This window comes from Urocitellus parryii, chromosome 5 (genome assembly GCF_045843805.1).
Source record: "Urocitellus parryii isolate mUroPar1 chromosome 5, mUroPar1.hap1, whole genome shotgun sequence".
In the NCBI taxonomy this organism is placed as follows: Eukaryota; Metazoa; Chordata; class Mammalia; order Rodentia; family Sciuridae; genus Urocitellus; species Urocitellus parryii.
The window spans coordinates 25,054,105-25,068,008 of NC_135535.1; the positions used below are offsets into that span (position 1 = coordinate 25,054,105).

Sequence of the window (13,904 nt, forward strand, 5' to 3'; positions counted from 1 at the left end):
TTTACAAGCTGTGGTACAAATTAATCAAACCTAAAGAGGTCATAAAAACCCAAACTTAAACTCCCTGCCAGAAATCACAGAGGATGCCCAGACATGAGGTTTTGAAGTTCAAGGCCAACCTGGATAACTTGGTGAGAAATAAAACTTTTGTCTTAAAAAGAGGTTTCTTTTGGGGTGGCGGTGGGGTGGGGTGGGTTGGAGAGCTTGGGTTGTAGCTCAAGTGATAGAGCACTTGCCTAGCATGAGGCCTTGGAATCAATGCCCAGTACTAGAGGGGGGAAGAGTACCTAGACTTCTAACTAGATCTAAAATGGGAATAGTGTTAGATGAAGACTGAAGCCTCAACCTGAGGGATCTAACCCTATTTCAGGGTAGATTGTGTTAGAATTAAAATAAGTTAGAAGACCCCCAGTTGATGTCTACTGCAAAACTGCCTAGTGGGGAAAAATCCTCTCATGTTTTCAGGTCACAAGTCTTCTATGTTGATAGTGACATAAGAATTTTTCAAAAATCCCTCAAATACTGCTTTTCCTAGACACACAGTACCGTCATCCAGATGTTCTCAAAGTATCATCTAGGGACCTTTTCACAAAGGCAGCAAGGTCAAAACTGTTCTCATAATAGTACTAAAATATTATTTATCTTATCTTTATTGTTCTTTCACAAATATACAGTAGAAGTTTTTAGAAGCTACATGATATGATATCCTGTGATGATTTGTGTCAACATTTGTAAGATGTATATTATTCACTGAACGAGTGTTTTCCAAGTGAACAATGCAATGCATAATGTTACAAAATCGTGCATGCATAAAGGATCCATTCAAATTGTAGAATAGACCAGTAGATTTTACGATATTACAGTGAACCTCTGAGAAGTCAGCCCTTGTCAAGTTTTGGTGTTATATCAAAAAACAGTTTCCAGGCTGGAGTTGTAGCTAAATGGTAGAATCCTTGCCTCTATGAGACACTGGGTTTGATCCTCAGCATCACATAAAAATAAATAAAAAATAGTTAAAAAAAAAAAACTTTAAACAAACAGAAAAACAGTTTCCACAATTTGAGAAGGCTATAAAAATACCATGTTCCACTTATATACTGAATGTAAGACTGTGTTTGCTTTATATATTTAATCCAAACAACATATTTCAACAGACTGAATGAAGAGGCAGACATGAAATTCCAAGTTCTATTAACCAGACATAAAGAATTTGCAAAAACTGTAAAATAGTGCTATTCTCTCTACTAAATACTGTTTGGAAGATAAATTTATTTTTCATAAAAATCTGAGCTGTTGCTCAGATCTCACCTTATCTTGCTTTGTTTTTCTTCATAGTAATACCTACAATATTATTATTTTTTTTATATCTTTTTACACTGAAGTAAAAGCTTTATGAGGGCAGAGATTTTTGTTTCATTCTCTGCTATATCTCCCCAGAATTCAGAACAACAAATGTTGTTTGTCTAAATTAAGGTGGGAAAGAAGAGGGAAAAAGGAATCAAAATAATATAAGGTCAAATAATTTACTGTCATACCAAAACAATAAGGTCAAATGATTTACTATCATACCTTTATCGGTTTGTTTCCATAGGGTAAAATGGAAGTAGAAGTGCTAGTTTAAAAGGTTTATAGTGGTGGCTTTTCTAGCTTTGAGAATATAAGAAAATTGTATCACTAAGAAAAACAAAATATTATGCTGAATCGATTATTAATTTAACCTGATTGTGTTAGATTGTTACAGAGCAGCAAACTGGGCAAAAAATCCAGATTGTGACAGCACTTGATCATAATACACAAGACAAGCAGTTCATTCTGACAAATCACGATGGTTCTACTCCAAGCAAGGTCATTCTGGCCAGACAAGATTCCACTCCAGGAAAAGTTTTCCTCACAACTCCAGATGCAGCTGGTGTTAACCAGTTATTTTTTACAACTCCTGATCTGTCTGCACCACATCTCCAGGTAAATAACTGTAGAAGTATCTCCCTTTTACACTTATAAAAAATTAAAAAGCTTAAATTAAAGTCCTGCCATAAAGACTTCAAATATATGCATATTATATAGAGTATAATATTGTGTAAATTGTGTTCAGAGTGTCTGTGGTGACTGCTTTTTCCTGTGGGCCATTGTACTTTCACTCATAACCCTCCCTCACGCCCAGATATTTTGAGCAGTTCTTAGTTATATCCGGAAGATCCATTCTTGCTAGTTTGGCTAGGGAGCAATTTAATAATGAATACAGTTCTAGGCCAAATTTCTAAGAATAACTATTAGAGCATGCTGCAAAATTTGGTTCTGAGAGTCCCCTCCAACTTCTGAGGTTCAAAGTAGACACTGTCAAATTCAGGAACAACTTTTATAGCTGTGGTGTCTGGAGCCAGGCTTCCTATGGTACTCATAGCAAGCTGCCAGATCAAGAACTAGGAAGTGTTGCTGCTGGCTTCAGCATTGTTCCTACTTTCTTGTCAACCACACCTTCGTTGACATAACAAGCAATCCATTAATTGTCTGCTTTTACTCTCACACCTTTATCTGTTTGTTTCTATAGAGGATAGAATTTCACTGAAGTAGAATTGATAGTTTAAAAGGTTTATAGTGGTGGCTTTAACTTTGGTGGTTTCTTACTTGTTTTTGATGGCCTTGACAGTTTTCAGGTGGGTATAGTTTTGTGTGGAAAAGATTATGGGAGTTAAATGCCAGTTCATCATTTATCAAAAGTACTTACTGCTGGGAGCGGTGGCACACGCCTATAATCCAAGCAGCTCAGGAGGCTGAGGCAGGAGATCTTGAGTTCAAAACCAGACTTGGGGGGCTGGGGATGTGGCTCAAGCGGTAGCGCGCTCGCCTGGCATGCGTGCGGCCCCGGTTCGATCCTCAGCGCCACATACCAACAAAGATGTTGTGTCCGCTGAGAACTAAAAAATAAATATTAAAAATTCTCTCTCTCTCTCTCTCTTTTAAAAAAAAAAAACAAACAAACCCAGACTTGGCAACTCATTGAGGCCCTAAGCAACTCAGTGAGACCCTGTCTCTAAATAAAACGCAAAAAAGGGCTGGGGATGTGGCTCAATGGGTAAGCACACCTGAGTTCAATCCCCAGTACCAAAAAAAAAAAGTATTTGTTGTCAATGTAATATGGATGGTGAGGTAAATTTGATCACTTGGCTGAAGTGCTGTTATGTCATGTTTCTTCATTGTAAAGTTACTGCTTTAAAAAAAAAAAAAAATTGGGCTTGGGGATGTGGCTCAAGCATTAGCGCGCTGGCCTGGCATGCGTGTGGCCAAGGTTTGATCCTTAGCACCAGATACAAACAAAGATGTTGTGTCCACCGAAAACTAAAAAAAATAAATATTAAAATTTAAAAAAATCTCTATTTTTAAAATAAAGATCATATTGGAACTTGCCTACTTTATGGATTCTCTCTGAGGAAAATAAAAGAGAAACAGATATAGGTTACAGTTCCCCTAGACTGAGAAGATTTGATTCAAATATGAGCAGTCCTTTTAATTTCTTTGTATTAAAATAATAGCCTCTAAAAGATAAGCACCATTTGTGATCAGTATGCCATTAAGAAAGTATGATACTTGTCATAGGTCCTTTCAGAGGACATCTACTATCAGAAATTTTTGTTCACTTGTTATTACTTTTTTTTTTCCTTTGATGGGGTCTCACTGTGTTGCTTAAGCAGGCCTCCAGCTTCTGATCCTTCTGCCTCAGCCTTCTTAGTAGCTGGCATCACAAGTATATACCACAATGCTTGGTATTGAATTTTTTAAAGTACTTATTGAAGACTGATTTTTGAGGTGATATAGAAAGAAATAATACCTTATATTACATAGGAAGGGACAGTCATTTTAAGAATCATTTAAAGTTTAAAGTTTACCATTTAAAGTTTTTTTTATCCTCCATTTAAAGTTGTCAAATGAAAATTATTCATGAAGACATTCACACTCCTAAATGGAGAGAAAAAGGTGGGGATTAACAGGGGTTTTCAAGTAGCAAGAGAAGGTGTTTAAATGCTATATCATTGTTTTTGGACCACATTGATGATTTGCTAGTATTTCAAAACTTTGGGAAAAAAAAAATATGAAGGTTGGAAGATACCCCTAAAACAGAAGAAACTATTGTTCCTTTGCTAGCTTCACATTCCTCCTGCTTAGTGATGAGCTCTTTATATAATTTAAAAGGCCTGGTAATTTGCCCAAGACCATCCCACCGAATTTCACTTCTAGTCAGTTAGGAGCTACTGTTCATCAGACCAGAGCCCATGATCTCAACCTGCACATGTCCCCAGTCATACCTCATTAGTACAAAGTCTGAATTTTGTATGTTGATCATATTTTCAAAGTTATGATTGATTATATCATCAAAATTTGTTTATAATAACCCATTTCCCCTCAAAATGTTCAGGACTTTTTATGCTCTTAAAAGTTTTTGTCAGGCCATTCCATATGGAAAGTTTCTAAGCTTTTTTTTTTTTTTTTTTTTTAAAGAGAGAGTGAGAGGGAGGGAGAGAGAGAATTTTAATATTTATTTTTTAGTATTTGGCGGACACAACATCTTTGTATGTGGCGCTGAGGATCGACCCGGGTCACACGCATGCCAGGCAAGCGCGCTATCGCTTGAGCCATATCCCCAGCCCAGTTTCTAAGCTCTTCAAAGACATGTCATGGGGGCTGGAATTTTGGCTTAGTGGTAGAACGCTTGCCTAGCATGTGTGAGGCACTGGGTTTGATTCTCAGCACCACATACAAATAAAATAAAACAAAGGTCCATTGACAACTAAAAAATATTAAAACAAAAAAAGATGTGTCATGATAGGATTAGTAACTGCTGCAATGATTGTTTTGTTTTGGTTTCTGTTGTGTTGTTGTTCTTTTTAGTTATACATGACAGTAGAATGTATTTTAACATACTTTATATACATATATATACATGGAGTTTAACTTCCCATTTTTGTGGTTGTACAGAATATGGAGTCACCCTGGTCGTATATTCATTTATGAACATAGGAAAGTTATGTCCAGTTTCATTCTACTGTCCTTACTTTTCTCACTCGCCCCTGCTTCCCTTCATTTTCCTTTGTCTAATCCAAAGAACTTATGTCCCTCCCCCACCCCCATTGTGTGTTAGCATCTGCATATCAGAGAGAACATTCAGCCTTTGGTTTTTTGGGATTGGCTTATTTCACTTAGCATGATAGTCTCCAGTTCCATCCATTTGCCAGCAAATGCCAGAATTCCATTCTTCCTTATAACTGAGTAATATTATATTGTGTATATTTACCACTTTTTTTTTTTTATCCATTTAAATGTTAAAGAGCACCTAGGTTGGTTCCATAGCTTAGCTGTCATGGATTGAGCTGCTATAAACATTTATGTCTGCCATAATAATTTGACATTCTATATGAATAATATTAGTACCCCATCTCTCACCCTGCACAAAACTCAGCTCAAAGTGGACCAAGGACCTAGGCATTAGTCCAGAGACCCTGCACCTACTAGAAGAAGTGGTAGGCCCAAATCTCCATTATGATGGTTTAGGAACCAAATTCCTCAACAAGACTCCTAAAGCACAAGAAGTAAAATCAAGAATCAATAAATGGGATTGTATCAAACGAAAAAGCTTCTTCACAGCAAAGGGAAGCAATCAAGAACATGAAGAGAGAGCCTAAAGAATGGGAAAAAAATCTTAGGCACTTGAACCTCAGAGCATTACTCTCCAGGATATATAAAGAACTCAAAAAACTTAACACCAAAAAGCAAACAACCCAATCAATAAATGGGCAAAGGCTGGGGCTGGGAATGTGGCTCAGAGGTAGAGTGCCCGCCTAGCACGGGTGGGACCTGGGTTCCATTCTCAGCACCACATAAAAATAAAGGCATTGTGTTGTGTCCATCTATACCCCTCCCTCTCTCCCTCTCTCTCTCTCCCCCCCACTTTATTTATTTATTTATTTATTTTAAGAGAGAGGGAATTTTTTTTTTTAATATTTATTTTTTAGTTTTCGGCGGACACAACATCTTTGTTTGTATGTGATGTTGAGGATCGAACCAGGGCCGCATGCATGCCAGGCAAGCGCGCTACCACTTGAGCCACATCCCCAGCCCTCTCCCCCACTTTAAAAAATATTTTTTTAGGGGCTGAGATTGTGGCTCAGTGGTAGAATGCTCACCTAGCATGTGTGAGGCCCTGGGTTTGATCCTCAGCACCACATTAAAAGTAAACAAATAAAATAAAGATATTGTGTCCAACGACAACTAAAAAATAATTTTAAAAAAATTTTTTAGAGATAATTAAAAATAAAAAATAAATGGGCAAAGGAACTGAACGGATACTTCACAGAAGAAGAAATACAGATGGTCAAGAAATATATGAAAAAATATTAGAGAAATAAAAATTAAAACTACACTGAGAATTTATCTCCAGTCAAAATCACAGTTATTGGGCTGGGGATATTGCTCAGTTGGTAGAGTGCTTGCCTCACATGCACAAGGCCATGGGTTCAATCCCCAATAGCACACACACACACAAAAATCACAGTTATTAAGAATACAAGTCACAATAAATGTTGGTGTGGATGTGGGGAAAAAGTGTACTCATACCTTACTGCTGGGACTGCAAATTTATAAAACTACTCTGTAAATCAGTATAGAGAGTCCTCAGAAAACCTGGAACAGAACCATCATTTGACCTAGTTATCCCACTCCTCAGCATATGCCGAAAGGACTAAAATCAGCATACTACAGTGACACAGCCATGTCAATATTCATAGCAGCTCAGTTCACAATAGCTAAGTTATAGAACCAACCTAGGTGCCCTTCAATAGTTGAACGGATAAAGAAAATGTGGTACGTACACACAACGGAATATTACTCAGTCATACAGAATGAAATTATGGCATTTGCCATTGAATGGATGGAATTGGAGGCTATCAAGTTAAAGTGAAATAAACCAGTCCCAAAAAACCAAAGGTCAGTGTTATCTCACAATGGGGAAGGATCACATTGGGAGAGTGTGGAGGGAGGAGTGGAGGTTCACAGGATTGGGACTGGATAGAGGAATGCAGGGAAGGGTGTGGAGATGGAGATGGGAATGGGAAAGATAGTGGAATGAATTGGATGTAACTTTTCTATGTTCATGTATGAATATATGATCAGTGTAATTCCACATCCTGTACAACCACAGAATGGGAAGTTGTCCTCGACATATGTAAGATATATCAAAGTACATTCAAGCCAAGTGCAGTGGCACACACCTGTAATCCCAGTGGCTCAGGAGACTGAGGCAGGAGAATCACTAGTTCAAAGCCAGCCTCAGCAGAAGCAAGGTGCTAAACAACTCAGTGAGACCCTGTCTCTAAATAAAATACAAAATAGGGCTGGGAATGTGGTTCAGTTCAGTGCCCTTGAGTTCAATCCCAAATACCCAAACCAAAAAAAAAAAAAAAAAAAATCTATTGTCATGTATAACTAAAAAGAACAAATAAAAATAACTTTGAAATAATATTAGTGTTTATGGTTAAAATGCATTTAGAAAAAAATTTATGTAGCTGGGTATAGAGGTATATACCTGGAATCCCTGGTACTCGGGAGTTTGAGACAGAAGGGTCTCAAGTTCAAGGTTAGCCTGGGCAACCTAGCAAAACCCTTGTCTCAAAAAAAGAAAACCAATATCAAAAAGATATTAATGTAATTGTGTGTTGAATTTGATTTTTTAATGGAGTTGTTATGGAACAAATTGAAAAGATATTCTTGCTGTCCTTGTTTTTTTAATAGTTGAAATTTTCACCTATATATAAGACTAGTTTAATTGATATGAGTTCACAGTTTAAGATTAACTTAAGATAAAGTAAAAAGACTGAATATTCTTTAATTTTTTTTTTTAACAGAATGAGATTGTTACCGAGTAATAACATTTTTCTTTTCTCTCTTTTTTTAAGCTCTTAACAGATAATTCTTCCCCAGACCAGGGACCAAATAAGGTTTTTGATCTTTGTGTAGTATGTGGAGACAAAGCTTCAGGTAACATTAAAAATTACCTATATGTATTGTTTTGTTAAAATACATACTATCTTTCTTCTAAAAATAAAAACAAAAATAGTTCTGGGTGTGTGGCCCAGTGTTACAATGCTTGCCTAGCATGTGTGAGGCCCTGAATTCATCCCCAGCACTGCAAAAAAGAAAAAGGAATGTGTCATTTTTATAGTGACATATGACTTTATGTGATTATTCCCCCACTATTGGTGATTGAACCTAGGGCTTCCCACATACCAACACTCTACCACTGAGTTACATCCTCAGTTCTTTTTAAATTTTATTTTGAGACAGAGTCTCAAAGAGTTGCCAAGGCTGGCTTCAAACTTGTGATCCTCCTCTCTTAGCCTCTCAGGTAGCTGGTATTATAGGTATGTACCACTGCACCCTGCTCAAAATGTAGCTAATTTTCCCCCAAAGCTTTTCTTTCACCTTCTACTTCAGTGCAGTTTGATTTGTAGTGATATAAAATGATTATTTCAATGAATCATGGCAAGTTTCACTTTAAGTGTACACGTAGACATTTTTGAAAGTTAAAATTGGAGGATTTGTCAAAGGAATCACTTTATTATTTTTTTCAATGTATTATTTTAAAATAAGATGTGATTTTTAGTAATATATTACGTCAGTTGTTAACTTCTGGGAATACAGAGTAATTTGAATTATTGAAGTGAAAAAAGCTTTGGGGAATCTTTATTCAGTGTTCTGTGTAACTGAGAAGATTGTTCTCAAAGCTTATTACTGGTACTTGGGGTTAAGTCACTTTCATTCTGATCATTATTATTTCATGCCAGAAATATACTCATATCTGCTCATACATATTCACAGATGCCAGTGGTATAAAATTTAAGTTTTAAGTTTGTTACTCTTGTAAAGCTTCTTTATGAAAATCTCCATTAGAACTTTTCCCAGAGTATGTTCAGTTTGTTAGTAAGTATGCAAAAGAAATTATCACGGGATAATCAAAATGTAACAGATTTCTTCAGAAATTTCAAAAGTGAAACTCATGAGTAGAGATGATTATATTTCAAATACTAGCCTACATTTTGTCTTCCTTTCTGGTGTATATAGTATTCAGATTAAAGTATATAATAAAACTAGTTAATAAGTGATCTTATAAATGAAAACTTTCGGGTTGGGGATGTGGCTCAGCGTTAGAGCACTTGCCTAGCATGTTCAGGCCCTGGGTTCAATCCTCAGCACCACATAAAAAATAATAAAGGTATTTTGTCCAACTACAACTAAAAACTAAATATCAAGAAAAAAGAAACGAAAACTTTCTATGTTAGAAAAGGGGATTATGTTTTGAGTCACCCCCCCACACCCTTATATCAAAGAAGACATTCGGCATTTGTTTTTTAGGGATTGGCTAACTTCACTTAGCATAATCTGCTCTAATGCCATCTATTTCCTTGCAAATGCCATGATTTTGTTAATTTTTAGTGCTGAGTAATATTCCATTGTGTATAAATGCTACATTTTTTTTTATCTATTCATCTATTGAGGGCATCTAGGTTGGTTCCACAGTCTAGCTATTGTGAATTGTGCTACTATGAACATTGATGTAGCTGTGTCCCTGTAGTATGCTCTTTCTAGGTCTTTTAGGTATATTCCGAGAAGGGGAATAGCTGGGTCAAATGGTGGTTCCATTCCCAGCTTTCAAAGGAATCTCCATCCTGCTTTCCAAATTGGCTGCACCAATTTGCAGTCCCACCAGCAATGTACAAGTGTGCCTTTTTCCCCACATCCTCGCCAGCACTTGTTGTTGTTTGACTTCATAATGGCTGCCATTCTTACTGGAGGGAGATGGTATCTTAGAGTGGTTTTAATTTGCATTTCTCTGATTGCTAGAGATGGTGAGCATTTTTTCGTGTAATTGTTGATTGATTTTATATCCTCCTCTGAGAAGTGTCTGTTCAGATCCTTGGCCCCTTTGTTGATTGGGTCATTTGTTTTCTTGTTGTTTAATTTTTGAGTTCTTTGTATACTCTAGAGATTAGAGCTCTATCTGAAGTGTGAGGGGTAAAAATTTGTTCCCAGGATGTAGGCTCCCTATTTACCTCACTTATTATTTCTCTTGCTGAGAAAAAACTTTTTAGTTTGAATACGTCCCATTTGTTGATTCTTGATTTTAACTCTTGTGCTATAGGTGTCCTATTAAGGAATTTAAAGAAGATTACCACTAAACAGGGAAGAGAGGTGGGAGGGAATGGGAGGGAGAAGGGGAATTGCATGGAAAATGGAAGGAGACCCTCATTGTTATATAAAATTGCATATATGATAGTGTGAGGGGGAAGAAATAAAAGAGAAATGTGTCACAGTAGATTGGATAGAGAGAGGGGAGGGAAGGGGGGATAGGGAGGGCAGCACAATACAACAGACACTAGTATTGCTCTACGTATAAACGTGGCTGTATAACCAATGTGATCCTGCAATCTGTACACATGGAAAAATAAGAATTTATACCCCATTTGAATCAAATGTATGATATGTCACGATCATTGTATTGTCTTGAGCAACTAATTAAAAAAACAAAGAAAAGGGGATTATGGGTGATTTCTCTTTCCCAAATTTTCTTTAACATTGTTGAGCTTACATTATAAAATTAAAATTTTCATATTTTTTATAATTTATCACAAAGTATAATTATTTCATTCTGTTTAATAGTTCCTAAAAAAGTTTTGCACGTCAGAATCAATAATCTTAGTTTTATCAAATTTATTATTTAAAGGAAGAAATGCGTTTATTTCATTTCTGTTCTAAAATATGTGACTTTTATGTTGTCTTAACATTTTATCTCTAGGGCGTCATTATGGAGCAGTAACTTGTGAAGGCTGCAAAGGATTTTTTAAAAGAAGCATCCGAAAAAATTTAGTATATTCATGTCGAGGATCAAAGGACTGTATTATCAATAAACACCATCGAAACCGCTGCCAATACTGCAGGTTACAGAGATGTATTGCGTTTGGAATGAAACAAGACTGTATGTATTAGCTTTAAAGGAGAAAATACTTTTAAGAATTCCAGCAAACTAGAATTATATTCAAATTAACACATTAAAAATGTCAAATATATATACTTTCTCATTTCAGCTTTCCAACTAAGAATATAAGAATATGTACATATGTGTATTATTCAACAAACATTTTTTGACTGTTAATATATCTAGTATATATTTGTAATTTGAAGTTGGCACCAAAAAAAATATGACTAACTAGATTCGAGTTTACTTTTTTTTTTCCCCTAACAGTGCCTGGGGATCAGACCCAAAACCTCACATGTGCTAGGCAAGCACTTTACCTCTCTAAGCTATAAACTCCAGTTTGCTTTTTGATTAAACTACTAAAAAGTGACTTAATAAGATAATGATAATGGCTAATAAAAGCTCTCGGTATACAAATACTACACTTAGCATATATATTAATTTCCTCTCAGGGCAGTTCTCTACAGAAGATACTATTGTTATCCATTTTACATTTTACTAGACAGATGTTGAAAAACTTACCCAAGGTATACAATTAATAAGGAGCACAGCTTGGCTTTGAATGCTGGCAATTGTTTTTTAATTTTTTTGAATGCTGGCAATTTGCCAGAAAATGTACAGTTTACAACCATACTACTTTATCTATTAAGTAATATGAAATAAAATTCTTATAAGTACTATGTATACCTAAGTGAATTTAATATATGTTACAGTATATATATTATAAAGACCAGACAGTTGAAATATTTGTAAAAAAAAAAAAAAAAAAAAAAATCTCCTTGCCCTTAGCTTAAAAAAGATCTATCTTAGACTTTTCTGTGTTTATTAGTATAATTTTTAATTGGTCACATTTTATTTCATTTTTTTGTTTAAACTCATAGATACATGAGGGATTCCTAACTTTGTGTCAGTGAGCTTTTAAAAAATAAAAATTCCTCTGTATTTCTACCACAGGAGTGGAGGAGAGACAGGAAACTGAGAGATGCAACTGGCTTATTTTACAAATATGAAGCAATTTTTAAAAATTTGCTTGTATTTTAAGTATTGATGGTTATCTGTGGAATTCAGTGTGGTGGCCTTGTCTTCTATTATTAGCAGGATTGTTGACCTAAGCTTACATTTATAATAGGCATGAGTTCTGTATTATGATATAATCAATCCGTTTTTATAGCTGTTCAGTGTGAAAGAAAACCCATTGAAGTATCCCGAGAAAAATCTTCTAATTGTGCTGCTTCAACAGAGAAAATCTATATCCGAAAAGACCTTCGAAGCCCATTAGCTGCAACTCCAACTTTTGTAACAGATAGTGAAACTGCAAGGTATAGTGAAACAAACATTAAGTAGTTAGTCATTTGTTTTTCCCAGTGATACTGAGACATAAACTTATTTGTTACAGGTCAACAGGACTGTTGGATTCAGGAATGTTTGTGAATATTCATCAGTCTGGAATAAAAACTGAGTCAACTGTGCTGATGACACCAGATAAGGTGTGTTTAGGGCAATTTAAAGCTAAATTTTTTAAATATAATAATTCCTTTAAGAAAGGAAGGGAACTAACTTTTGTTTAATTACTATCTGCACAGACACTGTGCTTTACTATTTGTCTTTGTATTAAGTGGTTATAACAATGTTGTATATTAAGTTTCTCTTACAAACAGGCCCAAAGGACTCAGATTGTAACTCAGAAGAGAGTATGCTATGCCCAGGCTTCAATCACCAGCACAAAAACTTGAGAATCTAGCTGTATACGTTGTTTCATGGAAGGAGTATATATGTGTCTTTAAGTTTTAGCTGAAAATTATAATACTTGAAAGTTACAACTGTTTACTCATATATAAGAAGGCTGTTTGGAGCAGTGGCTGCAAGCATGGAGTACAGTCATATAGACTTGACTTCCTGTCCCACCTCTGCTTTTTACTGCCTGATTTTAGAGGATCATTCTTTTGTTGATGATAGAGGAATGGTGATTCCTGTCTGACAGGGTTGTTATGAAGATTAAGTAAAATACACATGGAAGTAGTAGTCATGTAATTAATATTTATTAAATAATTATCTGCCTACTGATTAATTTGAGGAGAGCACAGAAATTGTTTGTTTTGCTATACATTCACCAAAATCAACTTCATTCACATAGAGAATCAATAGAACAAATGAAACAACAGAAACACAGTTATTATTTTAGGATTAAGAACAGTATGAGGGGTCTGGGGTTGTGGCTCAGTGGTAGAGCGCTCGCTTCACACATGTGAGATCCTGGGTTCGATCCTCAGCACCACATAAAAATAAATAAGTGAAATAAAGGCATGTGTCCAATTAAAAAATAAATATTAAAAAAAAAAAGAACAGTATGAGGGGCTGGGATTGTGGCTCACCTACCATGTATGAGGCCCTGGGTTCTATCCACAGCACCACATAAAAATAAATAAATAAAATAAAGATATTGTGTCCAACTACAACTAAAAAATAAATATTAAAAACAATATGAATAAAAACCATAAAGCAAAGTACTAATTGAAAAAATATTATTAAAGGATCTTGCCAGTAGGCCATAGAAGGAGGTTTGGAAGTCCTCTCATTAGGTTTGATGGGATAATTTGACCATTAAAGAAAGAATGTAACAAGGGGCTGGGGTTGTGGTTCAGCGGTAGAGTGCTCATCTAGCATGTGCGAGGCGCTGGGTTTGATCCTCAGCACCACACAAAAATAAATAAATAAAGATATTATGTTCAACTACAACTAAGAAAATTTTTTTTAAAATAATGTAACAAATTCAGATATCTAAAAATGTATTAATTGAAAATGATACGCAGGGGCTGGGGTCGTGGCTCAGTGGTAGAGCACTTGCCTAGCAAGTGTGAGGCACTTCGTTCAATCCTCAGCACCA

At 35.6% G+C, this 13,904-nt stretch overlaps 1 protein-coding gene across 5 annotated transcripts in view; it reads left to right on the plus strand.

Moving 5' to 3' along the window:
• Positions 1-13,904, plus strand: part of Nr2c1 (nuclear receptor subfamily 2 group C member 1) — a 57,109-nt gene that overhangs the window by 17,069 nt on the left and 26,136 nt on the right. For 4 of the 5 annotated variants that reach the window (XM_026396966.2, XM_026396950.2, XM_026396974.2 and 1 more), the window contains exons 3-7: positions 1,732-1,962; positions 7,944-8,025; positions 10,841-11,020; positions 12,192-12,339; positions 12,417-12,507. In XM_026396966.2, coding sequence (XP_026252751.1) covers positions 1,732-1,962; positions 7,944-8,025; positions 10,841-11,020; positions 12,192-12,339; positions 12,417-12,507 — 732 coding nt within the window. The remainder of the gene's footprint in view (positions 1-1,731; positions 1,963-7,943; positions 8,026-10,840; positions 11,021-12,191; positions 12,340-12,416; positions 12,508-13,904) is intronic. The other variant, XM_026396985.2, reaches the window with a different exon arrangement.